At 40.1% G+C, this 17,927-nt stretch overlaps 1 protein-coding gene across 1 annotated transcript in view; it reads right to left on the reverse strand.

The window, feature by feature from the left end:
- Nucleotides 1-17,927, reverse strand: part of LOC122667673 (BEACH domain-containing protein C2-like) — a 183,658-nt gene that overhangs the window by 104,514 nt on the left and 61,217 nt on the right. Inside the window, exons 8-10 of the mRNA XM_043864047.1 lie at nucleotides 12,915-12,996; nucleotides 4,904-5,233; nucleotides 2,588-3,213 (exon numbers count right to left, since the gene is read on the reverse strand). Coding sequence (XP_043719982.1) covers nucleotides 2,588-3,213; nucleotides 4,904-5,233; nucleotides 12,915-12,996 — 1,038 coding nt within the window. The remainder of the gene's footprint in view (nucleotides 1-2,587; nucleotides 3,214-4,903; nucleotides 5,234-12,914; nucleotides 12,997-17,927) is intronic.

A 17,927-nucleotide genomic window follows, 5' to 3' on the forward strand; every position in this document is an offset into this window, starting at 1 on the left:
AAGGTTAATTACTGTATACTGCTAAGATGCATTTGCTGGAATCTATCATTGTTGAAGTTAGTATTATATTACTGAAAATTTATGAATTACTGAGATGATTATTGCTGAATTAAGTGTCCTTGAAATTTTCTTGTGGTATTTCTGAAATCTGAAATTGTTGGGGATATCTAAGGATTTGAACCTAGAGTGTGGAGATTCTAATTGGAAGGAGAATTTGAGGGTTCATAGGCTGCACCATGTCGGTGGAGAGTCATAGCCACCAGAGGAGTTGTGTTCCTTTGGCCACGGAATTGTACCCACTGTACGTAGGAGAGTTGTCAGTAGTGTACTTGTAGTCATAGAGTGGGTGACGAAAGAGAGTGATTATGGTGGGGCTGTGTTTCCCTTGAGAGATGGGCGGTGGCAGTCTATTTCCCTCAGTGCAAACTAGAGTTATAAAGGGTGTCATAATGGAAAGGATTTTAATGAGAAATGCTAATTTGGAAATACTGGAAACAATTGTCTGACATGTGTGAACATTTGTTAGGTTGTGTTGTGTTGTGCTCTTACTATAATTTATTCTACTGAGTTGTTTAGCTCACCCCTGTTTTATGACACTACAAAGGATTGACACGGAGGTGATCATGGTAGAGTGCTCAAGGGTGACATGAGGATGTGATTTCAGTTCTTGCTGGTTTAATTTACTTTTAGATGGATGTATAAGGGAATTTCTGCTTTGTAAACTCTGATATTTGGGATTTTAATTTCTTATGACTTTGAATAACATTAGATGCCACCAGTAGGATTCTTATGGTTCTGACTATGATGGAAAATAATTTATGTTTGAGATTTGGTTAATGATAGTTTATTATGAAGAATAATATTTGTTTTAGCAATCGTTTGATCGGTGCCTGCGAGGGCCGGACCCCTACTTTTATCCGGTTTGGGTCATGACACCCCTACATCATATTCTCTGATTTGGACAGTAATCCCACAACCGTGGAGGGGAAAGGGTGGAGGGGAAAAGGGGGGGGGGGGGAAGTTACAATTAACCAGACTTGTAACTTCCAAATAAAAACAGAAAAAAAAACTGCCTAGTTTAAAATTCAAAATAACTTAGCAACACATGAATTAAAAAAGAAAAAAAAAAGAAAAATAAAGGAAAATAAAAATAGAATTAAATCAAAGATCATTCTGCTGATGGATGCTGAAATGGCATGATATGCTGATGTGGCTGCTGATGTCACTTCTGCCTTCTCTTCCTTTGTATATCTTGAGACCCTCATCACCTTTTGTGCTACCATCAATGATATCTAGATGGAGAGAAATATTAGAAAATGGACCTCCAACTCAAGACCTCTTCGTCAGATTTGGGACTCCATCTCCTTTGACATCAAAGCCAAGCTCTTTACTTCTGCCACTTGTTGTAATGATACCCCAAGGAACAGACATATTGTTGCTTCCTGGGGTCTCCACCCCCCCTCTTCCTTCCAACCTCCAACCTCTCCTGTTTGAGTTTGGGTTTGCTTGTGCTGTTGCACTTTTTTTCCCTCCCTCTTCGGGGGCTTTTGTAGTCCTTCTTCTCTTTGGTAATGAATTCTTTATTCACCCAAAAAAAAACTCGACTGGTTTCGCCAGTTTGTGAAGAAAACAGCTCCAAATCTAACCAATAAGAACACTTGGATTTGATGCTCAAGAACAACATTTGGAGGAGATGTGAACTTAAAGGCCCGGCACTCAGTCAATATTAGGTTGAGCATATAGGGATAGGGGTGACTTTGTACTTGGCAGTTGTTGGCTTGTATTGTTAAATGCTGATTCAAACATATTTGACTCTATTTAACAAACACTAATAGATGTATGATTTATGAAATGGTTCATAATTTGATGTCTTTTCATTCATATTGCTTATTTAAGTTATTCTACTTGAATTGTATCTGTTCTAATACTAAAGATTGTGTGGAACAGATCATATCAGTATATATATGCACAACATGCACTACCAACCTAGGTTTCTAAGTCAAACTACCATTTTGGGTGTGATTTTTAGAAAACTAAGGGTTCCACTATGTTTATAGGGCCCAAAATAGGCTGCCTTGAAAGTTTCATGATCTAATGATCCCATATGGCCACCGAAATAAAGGGCCAAAATTTGACATAAAAAAGGCACCAACTCGGCCGAGATCTCGCTGAGTTACCAAGACAACTCGGTTTTTTGGATGACCGAAACCAGCTGAGATACCAAGACCTTGAACCTTGGTGTTCAGATGATGCATCAGGATGGAATACCACTATACCTGTAGAGAACACGAATTGCATAATATTATCATGCTGTTAAAGATGTTATGCAACATCTACTAGGATAAATTTAGGGCCACTTGAATGAGTAATTTCTTCTTTTTTTTTTTTTTTTTTTTTTTTTAGGGGGGGGGGGGGGGGAGGTGTGGGTGGGTTACATGTTGACTGAGTAATTCCATTGGTAGGCAACAGTTTTGGTATGTCAGATTTCATAAAGCCTGTGAATGAAATCTGATCCATAGATTTGAAATGAACCTTAAAAGAAAAACATAAATCCCTTAATAATGCGTCCAATGAATGACAGAATTACCTCCACAATAATGCTGATCGCGGTTTCCTTGTTGGCATACGACTATTGTTATCAGACAGCAACACATTGCCTGCTTGCCAATTTAAACCTTCTGATATGTCATCCCTAATGCTTAAATTTCTTATGAGCATACCATCGTCCCCATTATCTTCCTCCCGCATTGAAACAAGTACCATCCGGAGCATGCATAAAAATGGCTGATCACTGTCCAACAACTGGTAAAGGGCTGTCATCCCTCCCATTCCAGTGCCAGATCCTCCCCTGATACCGAGACCTCCACCAAGTCCAGATTCATCTAACAGCAATGCTTGGAGCATGGTGACTGATTTCTTTATAAGAGCAAGCTCAATCCATTTTCCATTAGCATCCTTTTCCAAGGCAGCACTCCAAGATTGCCAACCACTGCCACCACCACTACCGAAGACTCTGCTTTTTGAGGATAGGTCAACTCCATACCACAATCGGCTTCTATAATTCCAACCTTCAGCTATATCCAAGGCACAGCTCCCATATGACACAAAAGCACATCGAACAGATTCATAGGGTTCAGCTGCAGCAGCAGCAGTGAGACGTTCCATCAATGCTGCAGAAATTTGACCATTTGCATCAGCCATAGAAGCAAGAACCTGATTAGAAAAACAAAAGGAAAGAATCAACAGAACAGTCAATAAATATTATATATATATATATATATATATAAAATGAAAATCTGGATTTCAAACAAGAATTAAGTAAAAATCCACTTTCTTGGATGAAAGCTTAGTGCTGAAGTATAGATGACTTCAAGTGAAATTTTTTTTTTGGGTGGGGGGAGTGTTTAATAAAAATAGTACTCATAAAGGAAAAAAAAAACAGCAGTAAACAGATACGAACAAGAACAACTAAAATAGCAGGGATTATGATGGCACCAATTTTGACCAGCAATATACAAGCCTTGAGAATTTGTGAATTCAGAGGACCATTCACATTCATACAAAATTTAATACAAGCTATTCAAGAATACAACTAAGAAGGTTCTACTCATAAAGGCATCAAGAAAGGATAGTACTAAATTTACGAAATTGCCCTTGAGGTGTAAAATTACAAAAAAACACCCCTGGGCAGAAATAAATGCGAAGACACTTAAATTTTCAAATTCCGGGGGACAGTATCAGAGCATTGATTTCAATACTTGAGGTTCCCTTCATCCTTGTTTTGACTGTTGTTAGGATTTTTTCCCCTATCTGTTGGTGTACAGCCACCTATGCTGTTTTTGTCTGGTAGAACCCTAGTTTTTTGAACTTGCACAACTAGGGTTTCATCATAACTGTTACTGTGATTACTGGACGAGTGATGATGGTCTGCACTTTATGAAGAAAATAGTCTACTTGAAGATGCTCTTCTCCTGCGCTAGGGTTTGTTGTTTTCTTCCTTACGTAGGAGATTTCTCTCTATGCCAATAAGGGTTTGCTTCTCTACGTTTTTTCTTTTTTTTTTTGCTGTTGTTTATCCTTCTCTGGTAAGTCAATAATATCATTACTGTTTTGCAGACTGATCATATTCTTTTGGTGTGACGATTGACGAATCAGATTTTGTTCATTCTTGCAAAATCCTAACTTTTGGGGGGATATTCCAAGAACCCTATCTCTTGTTGGTTGATTGTTGTGATTTTTTTGAGAACATATTCTCTTTCTCCTACAGTCTTAGCAATCGAATGTCACTGTTAACTACTGTTTTGCAGGTCTGTTTCCATTGCTTCTGTTAAGTTGCTAAATGTGGCTGCAGAGAATTACACTGCCATTCTGTCAATCCAGCCCTTGAATTGATCCCTTCTTTTAGTATTCTGTTCGTCCTTGTTAGTAATCCATGTGTCTCTAATTTGATGGTCATCTGACCTACTGTTTTGGAGTTATTTCAGTTTTCATTTTAGTTACTAATTTCTGTCAGCCGTCAGTTTCCAATTTCTGTCATACTTCATTACAGAAGATCCAACCCTTGATCTTCGGAGGGGCTTACTATCATAGTAAGAGGGCCATCCGATCCAAATATCAGCCCCATCCGACCATTGGATCTTTTTTTATTTAATTTTCTCTATTCTGACATATTGTGTATTGTTTGGATTGATGTGTTTCTTTCCTGTGGGCATTGTGTTCCATTAACCTATCTTATCAACCCTAGAACACATCATTCTTATATTCTATCAATGGATCTAGTGATGGATGATTATTAACATTGGCAGCATTAAGAAGTGGGTTCAAGAAGGCAGTACCACAAGGAAAGCCAAAAATAACACAAGGCAAATCACTATCATAAGAAAATGCTTAGAATAGATCATACATCAAGAGAGAGTCCACCAGAGTTGCTAGATAAAGATCTCCAAGTTCCTAGAACTTCAGAAAATTCTCCAGCAGTTTCAGCTAATGAATTTGAGTGGCTACCAATGGTCAAAGCAGATGAACTGGGTGATATGGGAGTATTGACAGAGCACGAAGAAATGAATAGCTGACTTTGCAACCGTAAATGATCTTCAACAAGCATTAGAATAACTATTGCATTCTCTGCCAAAGCGACAGAAAGCCGAGCTGCATTCTCTGCTTCTGAGTTAGCATCTTTCGGTGACAATCCTTCAGCGGCAACACCAGAAGCTGCTGCAGCAATAACGTGATTCTGCTGCAAAAGAAAAGCTGGATGTAGTAATTATAGTAGATACATTTATCTTCGCATCTGACAATAGAAGCTACTGAATAGAGAAAGCAAAGACATGTTTCTCAACATGGACAGTACCCTTTTTTGATAACACTAAATAGAATGCTAATATCCAATAAAGAAATTAGAAAAATATCAACATAGTTTCCGTAAATGTACAAATGTGGAGATTAGTACTTGACTCACCAAAGCCTTATCCATACTAAATGGGTTTTGCTAAACAGATCCCATTTCAACATTCATGATTCAACACTATTTAGAAGCCCCTATTAAACTTATTTTCACTTCCAGTTGCTGAACTAAACTAAGTTTTCAGTCTAAGCTATCCCATGGGTGTCTATAGTTGAACAAGATCTGATGTCTCTAGATAGAATTTTGAGTTTTTTTTTTTGGGCTTAGTACAGTAACGTCCAAGAATTGGAACCATATATTCAATCAAACACTAATGACATCCAGATTTTGAATGCCTCTCTTCAAGAAAGAAAGGAATATTCCCATAAAAGCATGATTCTATGTTAGATATGGGCTAGAATACCGTGGGGGGTATTCTGGACTTTTTTCCTCTTTATTTATTTAGTTGTTTGTATGTGGTTTAGTCCTACATTGCTCATGTACATATGTTTATTCTTTTATTACTCTTATAAATAAAAAGGTGCTTGGGGTGACTCAAATCATCCAAGCCTTTCCCTAATTTTAAATCTCTCTACATGGTATCAGAGCAGATTTCGAATTAGGGACCAATAACCTTCGATCTCAGTCCTTTTCTCCCTCTCTCTCTCTATCTCCTTCCTCTCACTTTCTCTCGGTCTCTTTCCCTTCTCTTTCTTTCTCTCTTTCTCCCTTGTTCTCCATCCCCATATAGGGCAGCACTGATGAGGTGATCATGCGATCCAGTTGCTGCCCCATTACCTCATTTATGCTTCATAATTCTGCTGCTCGATAGGAACAAACCAGAATTGCCTGCGATTTTGGTTCTTCAGCCTTCTTTTGGAGATTGCTTCTACAACAGAAGAATCACCTCCTATCTTTGAAGACCACAACCTGCTGCAGGATTTTTTTATTGGTTCAGTTCTTATCCTACAGATTTGAAGACTTCCCTAAGATCGATTCCACCATTACAGGGATTTTTTCAAAACCCTGACACCTATCGATCTTAGGGTTACTGCTGCCTATTGGACCTGATTTTCTGCAGGTTATTTTCTCCAGTTTACAGTGTCAATCGACTTCAGTTGCAGCCATTTATCTGCAGTTTTTGCCCCTCTCTTTTCCCTTTATCGATTTCCACAATTCAGGGTTTTTTCCAAAACCCTGACAATATCGATATAGGGCTCTTCCTGTGCTGCTGGTTCTGTTTTTTGGAGAGGTGATTCAGCCCTTAATTTGAAGTGTATATTGGACTTCTTTGCTGCCAGTATGGGTGATTCGATCAATTCTTCAGCTACTTCAGATCAGCCACTTAATGAGAGTCACAGCAAGACAGACTACCACAGCTTCCCACCAAATCCTATTAAACTTGATGGCTCGAATTATCTCCTATGGTCCAGATCTGCCTCCTTTGCCATTGCAGGCTGTGGTCTCACCAGCCACATTAATGACGCTTGTGTTATGCCCACTGAACAAGGACCTGCTCAGGAAAAGTGGCTTGCCAATAATGGTGTTCTTATGTCTTATCTGATAGGGTCTATGACTTCAGATTTACAGCATAACTTTCTTCTTCTGGACACTGCCTCCCAGATTTGGGCTGCGTGCAAGGAAACTATGGGCAGCTTGGCATTGATGCCCAAGTATATGAAATTCGGAAGAAGGTCCTTCACACCACTCAGGGAGACCTTTCAGTTTCGAAATACTATGCTACTCTCCGCAGTCTGTGGCAACAGTTGGACCACTTTTCTGACTTCCACCCTACTACAGTGGCTAATATTGCTTCCTATAAGAAGCACGTGGACAAGATCAGAGTATATGATTTTTTGGCTGGCTTAAATGTGGAGTATGATCAGATTCGTGTTCAAGTGTTGGGCCATAAGCCTTTGCCCACACTTGAATAATCTTATGCCTTGGTGTCCTCTGAGGAGAACCGTAGGGCTGCCATGTTGCACCCTCCTATTACTGACAGATCAGCTCTCAAGGCTGCTGCCCCTGCCACTCCTGCACCTAGTGGAACTACTTCTCTTGGTGATTCTACTACTGTTGTTTGTGAGCACTGTCACAAACCCTATCACACCAAAGAGAAGTGCTGGAAACTTCATGGGAAACCGGCTGACTTTGAAGAAAAAAGGGCTGCCAAGACCAAGGCCCATCAGACTGAGACTGTTACTGCAGCCCCTGCTGCTGACACTGGTCTATCCTAGGATGATCTACAGGCACTCCTACGTATGCTAAGGTCTTCCGCTACTGCTGCCTCTACTACATCAGCTCCTGCCAGTTCTCCTGCTCCTTCAGGTTCACACTTTGCCCGGTCAGGTATTCCTTTTGGAGGTTATTGTGCTTCTGTAGCTTCCCATCCTTGGATCATAGATTCTGGAGCTACAGATCATATGACCGGTTCCTCTGGTTTGTTTCATAGATATTCTCCCACTTCTGGGAAAGACAAGGTTAAGGTGGCTGATGGTTCCCTTTCTTCCATATCTGGAAAAGGAATCATCAACTGCACTTCCTCTCTTCCCTTGTCTTCTGTTTTGCACATTCCTAATTTTACTACTAATCTTCTTTCCATTAGTAGTATTACCCGTGATCTTAACTGCAAAGTCACTTTCTTTCCTTCTCATTGTGTGTTTCAGGATCTGGAATCTGGGAAGACGATTGGATTGGGTAAAGTGCACGGTGGGCTGTACCTGCTTGATGACGGTCGCTTCTCTCCACCACGATTGCCTTCTCCACTACACCAGAACTCCATGGTCTCTTCTGAACTCTATCAGTGGTACTCTAGGTTAGGTCACCCCCCTTTAGGAATTTTAGCTCATTTATTTCCTAGTTTGGTCACCTTTCGTACTAAGGATGACTTTTTTTGTGAGGCTTGTGTTCTGGGCAAACAGACACGTTCAAATTATCCCATTTCAAATAAAAGGAGTTCTTTTTGTTTTAATTTGGTGCATTCTGATGTTTGGGGCCCCAGTCGTAAACCGTCTATTTCTGGCCATCGTTGGTTTGTCTCTTTCATTGATTGTCATTCTAGGCATAATTGGGTATATCTTTTGCATACACAAAAATCAAGTTTTTTCATGTTTTCAACATTTTCATAAAATGGTCCAAACTCAGTTCCAGGCTACTCTCAAAGTATTGAGAAGTGATAATGGAACAGAGTATATAGAATCCCAATTTCAAAATTATTTAGCAGATCATGGCATCCTTCATCAAACCAGTTGTGTTGATACCCCTGCCCAGGATGGTGTGGCCGAAAGGAAAAATCGCCACTTGTTAGAGATGGCCAGGGCTTTGATGTTTGCGAGGAATGTCCCATCTCAATATTGGGGGGATGCGGTTCTCACTGCGGCCTATCTCATCAATAGGCTGCCTTCTAGGGTTCTTGACTCTTGTAGCCCCTCTGATATTTTAATTGGGAATTCCTCCTTTATTGTGCCTCTCAAGGTGTTTGGTTGTGTCTGTTATGCTAGGGATACTAGATCTCCTGGCAAACTTGAACCTCGAGGCCTCCGTTGTATTTTCTTGGGTTATTCTCCGACCCAGAAAGGTTATAAGTGTTACCATCCCCCTTCCCGCCGTACCATGGTTAGTATGGATGTTATTTTCCATGAGTCCCTTTCTTACCATTCTTCGCCACCTCTTCAGGGGGAGAGTTCTAGTGAAGATGTGCCTTTTGAGATTCCTCTACCGGAGGTTCCTCAGGCTACTGTCCAGCCTTCTTTATCACCCATGGCTGCTGCCCAGCCTTCTTTACCACCACCCACGGTTGCTGCCCAACCTACTTTGGATGGTCTGGCCGTTCCTCCCTCACCTGATGGGAATCCTTTACAAGGGGAGACCATAGAAAATAGTGTTGTTAATGTTCCTACCCAGGGGGAGCTGACTCCTGTCCAGAGAACTATTGGTGAATTTCATAAGAGAATTGACAACTCCAACATGATCACCTATACAAGGGGCAGATCCAACAGAGGGCAGCTGCAATCCACTTTAGCACCAGTACCCATCCAATTTCCGGCTCCAGACCCGGATCCTTCATCTCCTGGTAACCCCTCTTCTTCCGACCTACCTATTGCTTATCGCAAAGGTACTAGGACTTGCACTTTACATCCCATATCTTGCTTTGTTTCTCATAGCTCTCTTTCTCCGTCTTTTCATGCTTTTGTATCTTCTCTTTCTTCTGTCTCTATTCCTAAAAATTGGTAGGAAGCATATATAGATGGAAAGTGGAAGGCTGCAATGTTGGAAGAAGTGAGAGCACTACACAAAAATAATACGTGGGATCTTGTGGCTCTTCCTCCAGGGAAAAAACCAGTGGGATGTAAATGGATCTTCGTGGTCAAACAGAAGGCTGATGGTTCAGTGGATCGCTATAAGGCACGTCTGGTTGCAAAGGGGTTCACTCAGACTTATGGAGTTGACTATCAGGAGACCTTTGCACCAGTGGCAAAACTTAACACTATCAGGGTGTTATTAGCTGGTGCTGTAAATCTTGGGTGGGATCTTCAGCAGTTAGATATAAAGAATGCCTTCCTCCATGGGGAACTTGAGGAGGAGGTATATACGGACATTCCACCAGGCTTCTCTAATGACAGGACTAAGGGCAGGGTCTGTAAGCTGAAACGTGCTCTCTATGGGCTGAAGCAGTCACCTAGAGCCTGATTTGGCAGATTTCTTAGGGCTATGATTTCAGTAGGTTATAAGCAGAGCAATGCTGATCACATTTTGTTCATCAGACGAGTTGGTGACAAGGTTACTCTTCTCATAGTCTATGTGGATGATATCGTGGTGACTGGTAATGATGGTGCTGCTATCAGGGATTTAAAGCTTCTCCTTAGCTGTGAGTTTGAGGTCAAAGATCTAGGCCCTCTCAAATATTTTCTAGGGATAGAAGTTGCTCGCTCTTCAAAGGGCATCTTTCTTTCTCAAAGAAAATATGTCCATGATCTATTGACTGAAACAAGGCTGCTAGGTTGTCATCCTTCAAATACTCCTATGGATGCTACTACAAAACTTAAGGAGAAAGAGGGTGAACCTGTTGACAAGGGTGGTTATCAGCGGTTAGTGGGCAAACTAATCTACCTTTCCCACACAAGACCTGACATAGCAGTTGCTGTAAGTATGGTGAGCCAATTCATGCATGATCCCTATTCCTCTCATATGGATGCAATCCGTTGTATTTTGAGGTATTTGAAGTCTGTTCCAGGAAAGGGAATCCTCTTATCTCCCAATGGTCACCTCAAGATTGAAGCTTATACTGATGCCGATTGGGTTGGTTCTACTGACAGGAAATCTATCTCTGGCTATTGTTCCTTTGTGGGTGGGAACCTTGTCACATGGCATAGCAAAAAGCAGAATGTTGTGGCAAGGTCTAGTGCTGAAGCCGAGTTTCGTGCAATGGCCCAAGGCATTTGTGAACTTCTATGGCTTAAAGGATTATTACAAGATATTGGTGTTGCTGTCCATCTTCCCATGATGCTTTATTGTCACAATAAAGCTGCCATCAGCATTGCTCATAATCTTATCCAGCACGATCGCACTAAGCATGTAGAGGTTGACCGATATTTAATCAAAGAAAAGCTTGAAGCCCGCCTCATTTGTGTTCCCTTTGTGAAGACTACTGATCAACTTGCTGATGTGTTCACTAAAGGACTGAGTAGCAAGCTGTTTCATCCTATCTTAGTCAAGTTGGGCATACATGATATATATGCTCCAACTTGAGGGGGAGTGTTAGATATGGGCCAGAATACCGTGGGGTGTATTCTGGACTTTTTTCCTCTTTATTTATTTAGTTGTTTGTATGTGGTTTAGTCCCACATTGTTCATGTACATATGTTTATTCTTTTATTACTCTTATAAATAAAGAGGTGCTTGGGGTGACTCAAATCATCCAAGCCTTTCCCTAATTTTAAATATCTCTACATTCTAACACAGTCCCGTAGTTTCATTTTGGTGAAGTAAACAAAAAGGATCTGCTTTTATGTACCCCCTCAAAAGAATGATTTAGGTCCTACATTGGAAGGATCTTCTAATCCATGGGAGTCCATCCAAAGGGCAGGGATTTGGAGTATTCGGCAGTTGTGTCAAGGAGTTTGCAGGTCCTGAGAATTAGCAAAAAATGGCCTTTATACCCCAGCAAATATGATCGAACTATTATGAAATTTTGGAATAATATTATTACAGGTTTTCTATCTAAAGGTCCATCCTATTTTTTAAGTTGAATTAACCCTCAAACTTTTCAGTTGATTTTTCTGGTCTGAGAGGATGGAAACAGCAACATAATGCAGTTGGCTGATATGTTCATAGGATCTATTGATTTCTGTTCCATGCAAGTTTCTCTAACTTCATTCCTTACAAGTTTACTACCTACATGCAAAATTTCAATGTCAACTGCCATTAGTTTGATTACGTAGCTTTAATTGCCACAGCTTAGTTCTGGAGTCTTTTGCATATTTGATTACTTCTCACTCCCTGATTGTTGTTTAGGCCAATTATTGTAAGGGTAATTCAGTTATGGCTAATGGGTTGGTCTCATAGGATGCCAATTTCCCCATCATAATATTTCACTCATGCCAATTAGGATAGTACTTTAGGGAACTCTATTCACCCATATAAATCTTCGAGTGACAGAAAGAGAACAGATCTTCAAAAGCCTCAAACTAACAAAGCACAAACAATAATTATGAGTACTCCAAATACTACAATCAGTCGCACTGCTTTTAATTCTTAATTTCTTTTGCCACAAAAAAGAATTCGACATTGCAGCAACTCATTAAATTCAATTACAAGGAGTTCTCAGCCCGAAGGATAGTTTTCCACTCTATCAGAGCAGTGTTGTACGAATAATACCAGTCAAGCATTTATCATTTGCTTATACAAAGATATTGGGAAAAAGCTTCCATCAAAGGCTAGTTACCATAAAAAGCAGCACTGTAGTGCCCGACTGCCTTCACCGGAATTAATACCTGGTTGAATAGATCTCCAATTGCACTATTCCTATTCCAAAGTCCACAACCATGGTTATCACTAAGGCACTAACCACATACTTTCCCAATCATGTGAGAACTCATACTTGCACTATGTACTCTCGCCATCGGTTGCTCATCTAAGTGCCGAATCTCCATATAGCCTTGTTCTTTAGGCATATCCTCACAAGCCAAGGACACCTAGCCATTAAGGCCCCCTTAATTAACCAAGAGGAACTTAGGTGCATCTTCCCAACTCTAACTCCTTAAGATCATGTCCTTGTTATGAACCAACACCAATGGCACTATTTAAAGAGATAGGACGTATCTATGCATGTTCGAAAGTGGAGCTTTCATCAATTAAGTTTATCTTTCTTTTTCTTTCTACAACAAAAACTGATGTAAGAAATTTTGAACATAAGCATTAAAGGAATAAAAAACAAGAAGCTATACCATGAACTTCACAAGTATTCCGAAAACGTCAAATTTATAGCTCAAATAAAGTGTTGACTAATGACTGGTAAAGAAGCAGAAATTACCTGAACACGAAGTTCCCTAGCAGCGAAATCCAGCAAACCACCCAAGAGCCTTCTCTTGAATATGGGCAGTGATTCTTCACGTCTTCAAAATGTAAACCAAATCAAGTAAGAGAATCAATCAGCAATGTGACGAACTAATTAATAGACAATACAGAAAATTTTCAATGAAGACAACCAAATTAAATCAAGTACTATAGTGCTATTCCCCACCCCCACCCCAAAAAAAATGTGCATTAGTGCAGTTTTTGTCAAAGTGGATATTTGCCTAATCAACTCAAAGAACTTTTCCCAGACCACTGGGACAGCCTACTGGTGATCTCAGAATGTCAAATTTCAGATCCAACTAACAGTAGAAAACATTTAAAAAAACAATAAAAAAAGAATAGATGAGAACAGATCTCCAAGGTTGATGCACACAATTTTAACCAAGTTAATGAAAATTTATTTTCTTTTCCATTGTGAAATATCAGTTTTCTAGGATTTGGCCGAATAAATAAACTGAGTCACCCACCACTTGTCCCCCAAAATTAGTGGGTCAGTCTTAGGATCCACTTGTTATTCAAATCCGTTAACTTAGCCAACAAACTGTTTGATGACTTGATGAGATGGTTATACCACCATCTGACAAGGACATGGGCATAGCTTATTTTATTTATTTACTTAGTCTATAGAAATACTAAAAGGACATTTCAATATACTATTTATGAGATTTAAATGTTACCTTTCCCAACTCATACCTAAACACCGAGCAACCAATTCAATTGTGTTATAAATTAACATTATTTAATACATGCTTTGAGTCAAACTCGTTTTTTCCCTGCATGACCCATCCAATTGAATAATGTGATGGTAATCCGGACTATTTACGGTTGATGGCCAAGTTTTGAAGTGTTGGCGGAGATTGTAGCTTCCATGAAAATACAATAACAAGAACAACAACTCAGCCTTATCCCAACTAAATGGGGTAGGCTACATGGATCCTTAAAAAGAGTAAATATTAATAAAAAAGTAAAAGAAAAGAACAACACAACAACCTTATACCCACTAAATGGGATCAGCTGCATGGATCCTAGCCCTCCAAACAGCTCTATTCGAGATCATACATGTGTTAGTAGGGACTGTTTTATGTCTCAGTCAGGGGTCGTTTAGGTATTTTCAGTTTTCTTATTTCCTATTGTGTCTCTTAAGTCATTATATAAAGTGAATGAATGTGGAGCTCTCACATTAAGTGAGACACTCCAAAGTTTACCCGTTTCTCATTCGTCTTCCTCTTCTTCTTCCTCCTCTCTTATCTTCTCTTCTCTTGATTGTTTACATTTACATGGTATCAGAGCAAGATCTCTAGGGACTACTACAATCTTCCTAGCATTTTATCTCCTCTCTTTCTAGGTTTCAATCATCATTGATTGATTCATCTCAGTTCAAAGTCTTGAGAGGCTCTTCAGTTTTCATGTGAAAGGGGTGCAGCACCCTATGCTGTATTTTCAGACTGTTTCGAGATTAGTTCCTCACTGGAGATTGAGAACTAGGTCTTCTTTGTTGGTAGAGATTGATCTATGGAGTGAAGAATACATTCAAGACCATAGAAATCAAGTTTGTTGAAATTTTTGTGTCAAACTTTGGGGCAGAACTGAAAGTCGGTTTTCTGTCAGGGTTTTGAGATCGACTTCTGCAGAAAGGAGTTGAAATTGAGTTTTGGTCATGTTTGTGATTGGTTTCTTCACCACAGTGACTGGAGATTGATTCTTGTGGTATTTAGAGTTGGAGATTAACCTCACTTTGAGGTTTGAAGATTGGATTCCCCTTTTCAGGGTTTTGGAAGCTGAGATCAATTTTCTCAGGAGTCTTCTTCTATTTTTGAATCCTTTTGTAAGTGTTGCATCTTCCATTCACTTTGTGTTTGTTGAAATGTCTGATCCATCGAAGAATGTTGTCAGAGAAGTTGTGTCTTCTTCATCTAACTGTATTACTGAGAAGAAGTTAGAGGGAATCAACAACTTCCAACAATGGAAGAAGATTGTTAGATTGGTGTTGATTGGTAGGGATCAGCAGGATCATTTGACCAAGACCAAACCTGCAAGTGATGCCTCATGGGATACTGTTGATGCACACATTTTTGGACAGCTGCTGAACTCTATGGACAACCAGATTGTTGATCTGGTAACTCATATTGATACAATTAAGGAGCTATGGGATTATCTGAATGTTCTGTATTCTGGGCAAAACAACTTATCTCGTATCTATGAGTTATCTCAAGATTTCTATAGAGCTGCTCGAAAGGGTCGCCCCTTGACCCAGTAATTTGCTGATTTTAAGAGGATGTATGAGGAGCTGAATTCCCTACTTCCTCTCACCTCAGATGTGCAACAGATGCAGAACCAGCGAGAGCAGCTCGCAGTTATGGGAGGTGGTCATGGGAAGGAGTTTGACTCTGTTCGTTCCCAGATACTTGATGGAGATAAGGTAGCCACACTTTCTGACTCTTTTTCATGAGTTCTATGAGTATCTCGTAAGACTTCTCATGATTCTACTATTGTGGATAGTTCAGCCTTGGCCTCTTTCACACCTAGCCATGGTCCTAATAGTGGGACAGCTGCTGATCATGGTCGTGGTCGTTGGGGTGGTTCTAGCAAAACCCCTATATCTGGGAAAGCACCTAATTCTGGCTCAGATCCTTCAGGCATAGTGAAGATCTGTCACCATTGTGGTCGCACTAGACATATCCAACGCTTCTGTTAGAAACTTCGTAGAAAACCACCACAACAACAGTTTGCTAATTCTGCTGCCACTACTGAGTCTATTATTCCATCATCTTCACATTCTGAGGGTAAGACTGTGATGATGTCTGATGAGGATTATGCTCGCTTTACCCAGTTCCATATTTCTCAGTCTTCCTAGCCTTCTACTACTATTTTTGGTCAGACAAGTAATGCCACTACATGTCTTTCGATTGCTTCCTGCCCCTGGATCATTGATTCAGGAGAATCGGACCACATGATTGGGGTCCCAGGTATATTTTCTTCCTTTCATGCATCGTCCTCTAGTGTTACCTTAGTTGATGGTTCTTTAGCTAAAGTAACTGGTACATGCACTGTTCAGGTCATTCCTTTTCTATCCTTATCTTATGCTCTTTATTTACCTGAGTTTCCCTTTAACCTCTCGTCTGTTACTAAGTTTACTAAAACTTATAACTATTCTATCACGTTTCTATCTGATCATGTGTCTTTCAGGACCTTACGACAAAGAAGACAATTGGTAGAGTTCATGAGTCAGGGAGCTGTATCTTCTTGAAGACACTTTGTATGTGGCATGTTTGCGTTTGGTGTCTCCTCACCAAGTACATTGTTGTTTGGGTCATCCGTCCTTGCAGAGTTTACGGATTTTAGATCCTCGTTTTTCAGTCTCTTTCTAGTTTAAATTGTGAATCAAGTCAGTTTGGGAAGTTTCACTGTGTAAGCTATCCTCCCAGAGTCAATCAAAGGTCTAATCAACCTTTTGCTTTAGTTCATTCCGATGTATGGGATCCTTGTCCGATTGTATCTAAATTGGGATTTCGTTATTTTGTTACTTTTGTTGATGACTATTCCAAAGTTATTTGGCATTATTTAATAAAGAATCGTTCTGAGTTGTTCTTTATTTTTTGTGCTTTTGTGAATGAAGTTAAGACTCAATTTAGTACTCCTTTGCACATTCTTCGTAGTGATAATGCTAAGGAATTTTTTTCGGCTCCTTTCACTGATTTTATGACTTACCATGGCATTATGCATCAATCTTCTTGTGCCAACACCCCACAACAAAATGGTGTGGCAGAAAGAAATAACAGACATTTGAGGGAGGTCACACGGTCTCTTTTAATTGAGATGAGGGTGGCCAAACCTTTTTGGGTTGATGTTGTTCTGATAGCATGCTATCTAATCAACCACATGCCTTCCTCTGTCTTACGTGGTGGCTCATTCTTTCCTATTTCCTTCTGCTGCCTTATTTGCCTTACCACCACGTGTTTTTGGTAGTGTTTGTTTCATTCGTAATCATCATCTAGATGTCTCTAAATTGGATCCCAAAGCTCCTAAATGCATCTTCGTTGGTTATTCTAGTACTCAAAAGGGCTATCGATGCTATTCCTTTGAGTTACAGAAATACTTTGTCACGGCTGATGTTTCTTTCTTTGAGTCTACCCCTTATACTGATTCTCCTTTTGTTGCTTCTAAATTGGATGATAATCTTCCTTTGTATATTGTTCAGTCTTCTGCTTCACAGGTTCCTCCAACACCTCCACTGCAGCCGCCGGCACCTCCTGTTATATACCAGCGCCATCTTCGAAAAGTTCCCCCCCCCCCCCGCTCCAACTTCAGCCTCATCTTCTTCGTCGGCTGATCCTGCCCCAGGTAATCCTTCTTCTCTTGATGTTCCTTCTGATCTTAATATGCCTATTGCTTTTTGCAAGGGTGTTCGTAGTTGTACCCAACATCGTCTCTCTAACTTTGTGTCCTACTCTGGTTTATCCTCTACTTTCCATACTTGTTTGACTACTATTGAGCACCACCCCATTCCTAAGTCTGTTGTAGAGGCATTATCTAGTCCTGGCTGGAGGGCTACTATGACTGAGGAACTGTTGGGTTTAGAGGAGAATCAGACATGGGATCTTATTCCTTTACCCTCTTGTAAATCAGCAATTGATTGTCGATGGATCTTTGTGGTGAAGGTGAATCCTGATGGTTCTTTGGCTCGCTTGAAGGCTTGCCTTGTTGCCAAGGGCTATACCCAAGTGTATGGTGTTGATTATGTAGACACTTATTCTCCTGTGGCTAAGCTTACTTTTGTTCTGTTGAATTTCATGAATACTGGCTTGTGAGCAATGTGCCTACAGCCCCTTTATTTATAATAGGAGGGAGAACATTCCAGAATGGATACAATTACCATAATACTCTTATAGCAGAATTACCTTTGTATCCAGTACATTATAACACTCCCCCTCAAGTTGGTGCATATATATCAAGCATGCCCAACTTGCTA

Source organism: Telopea speciosissima, chromosome 1 (assembly GCF_018873765.1).
Source record: "Telopea speciosissima isolate NSW1024214 ecotype Mountain lineage chromosome 1, Tspe_v1, whole genome shotgun sequence".
Taxonomy (NCBI): Eukaryota; Viridiplantae; Streptophyta; class Magnoliopsida; order Proteales; family Proteaceae; genus Telopea; species Telopea speciosissima.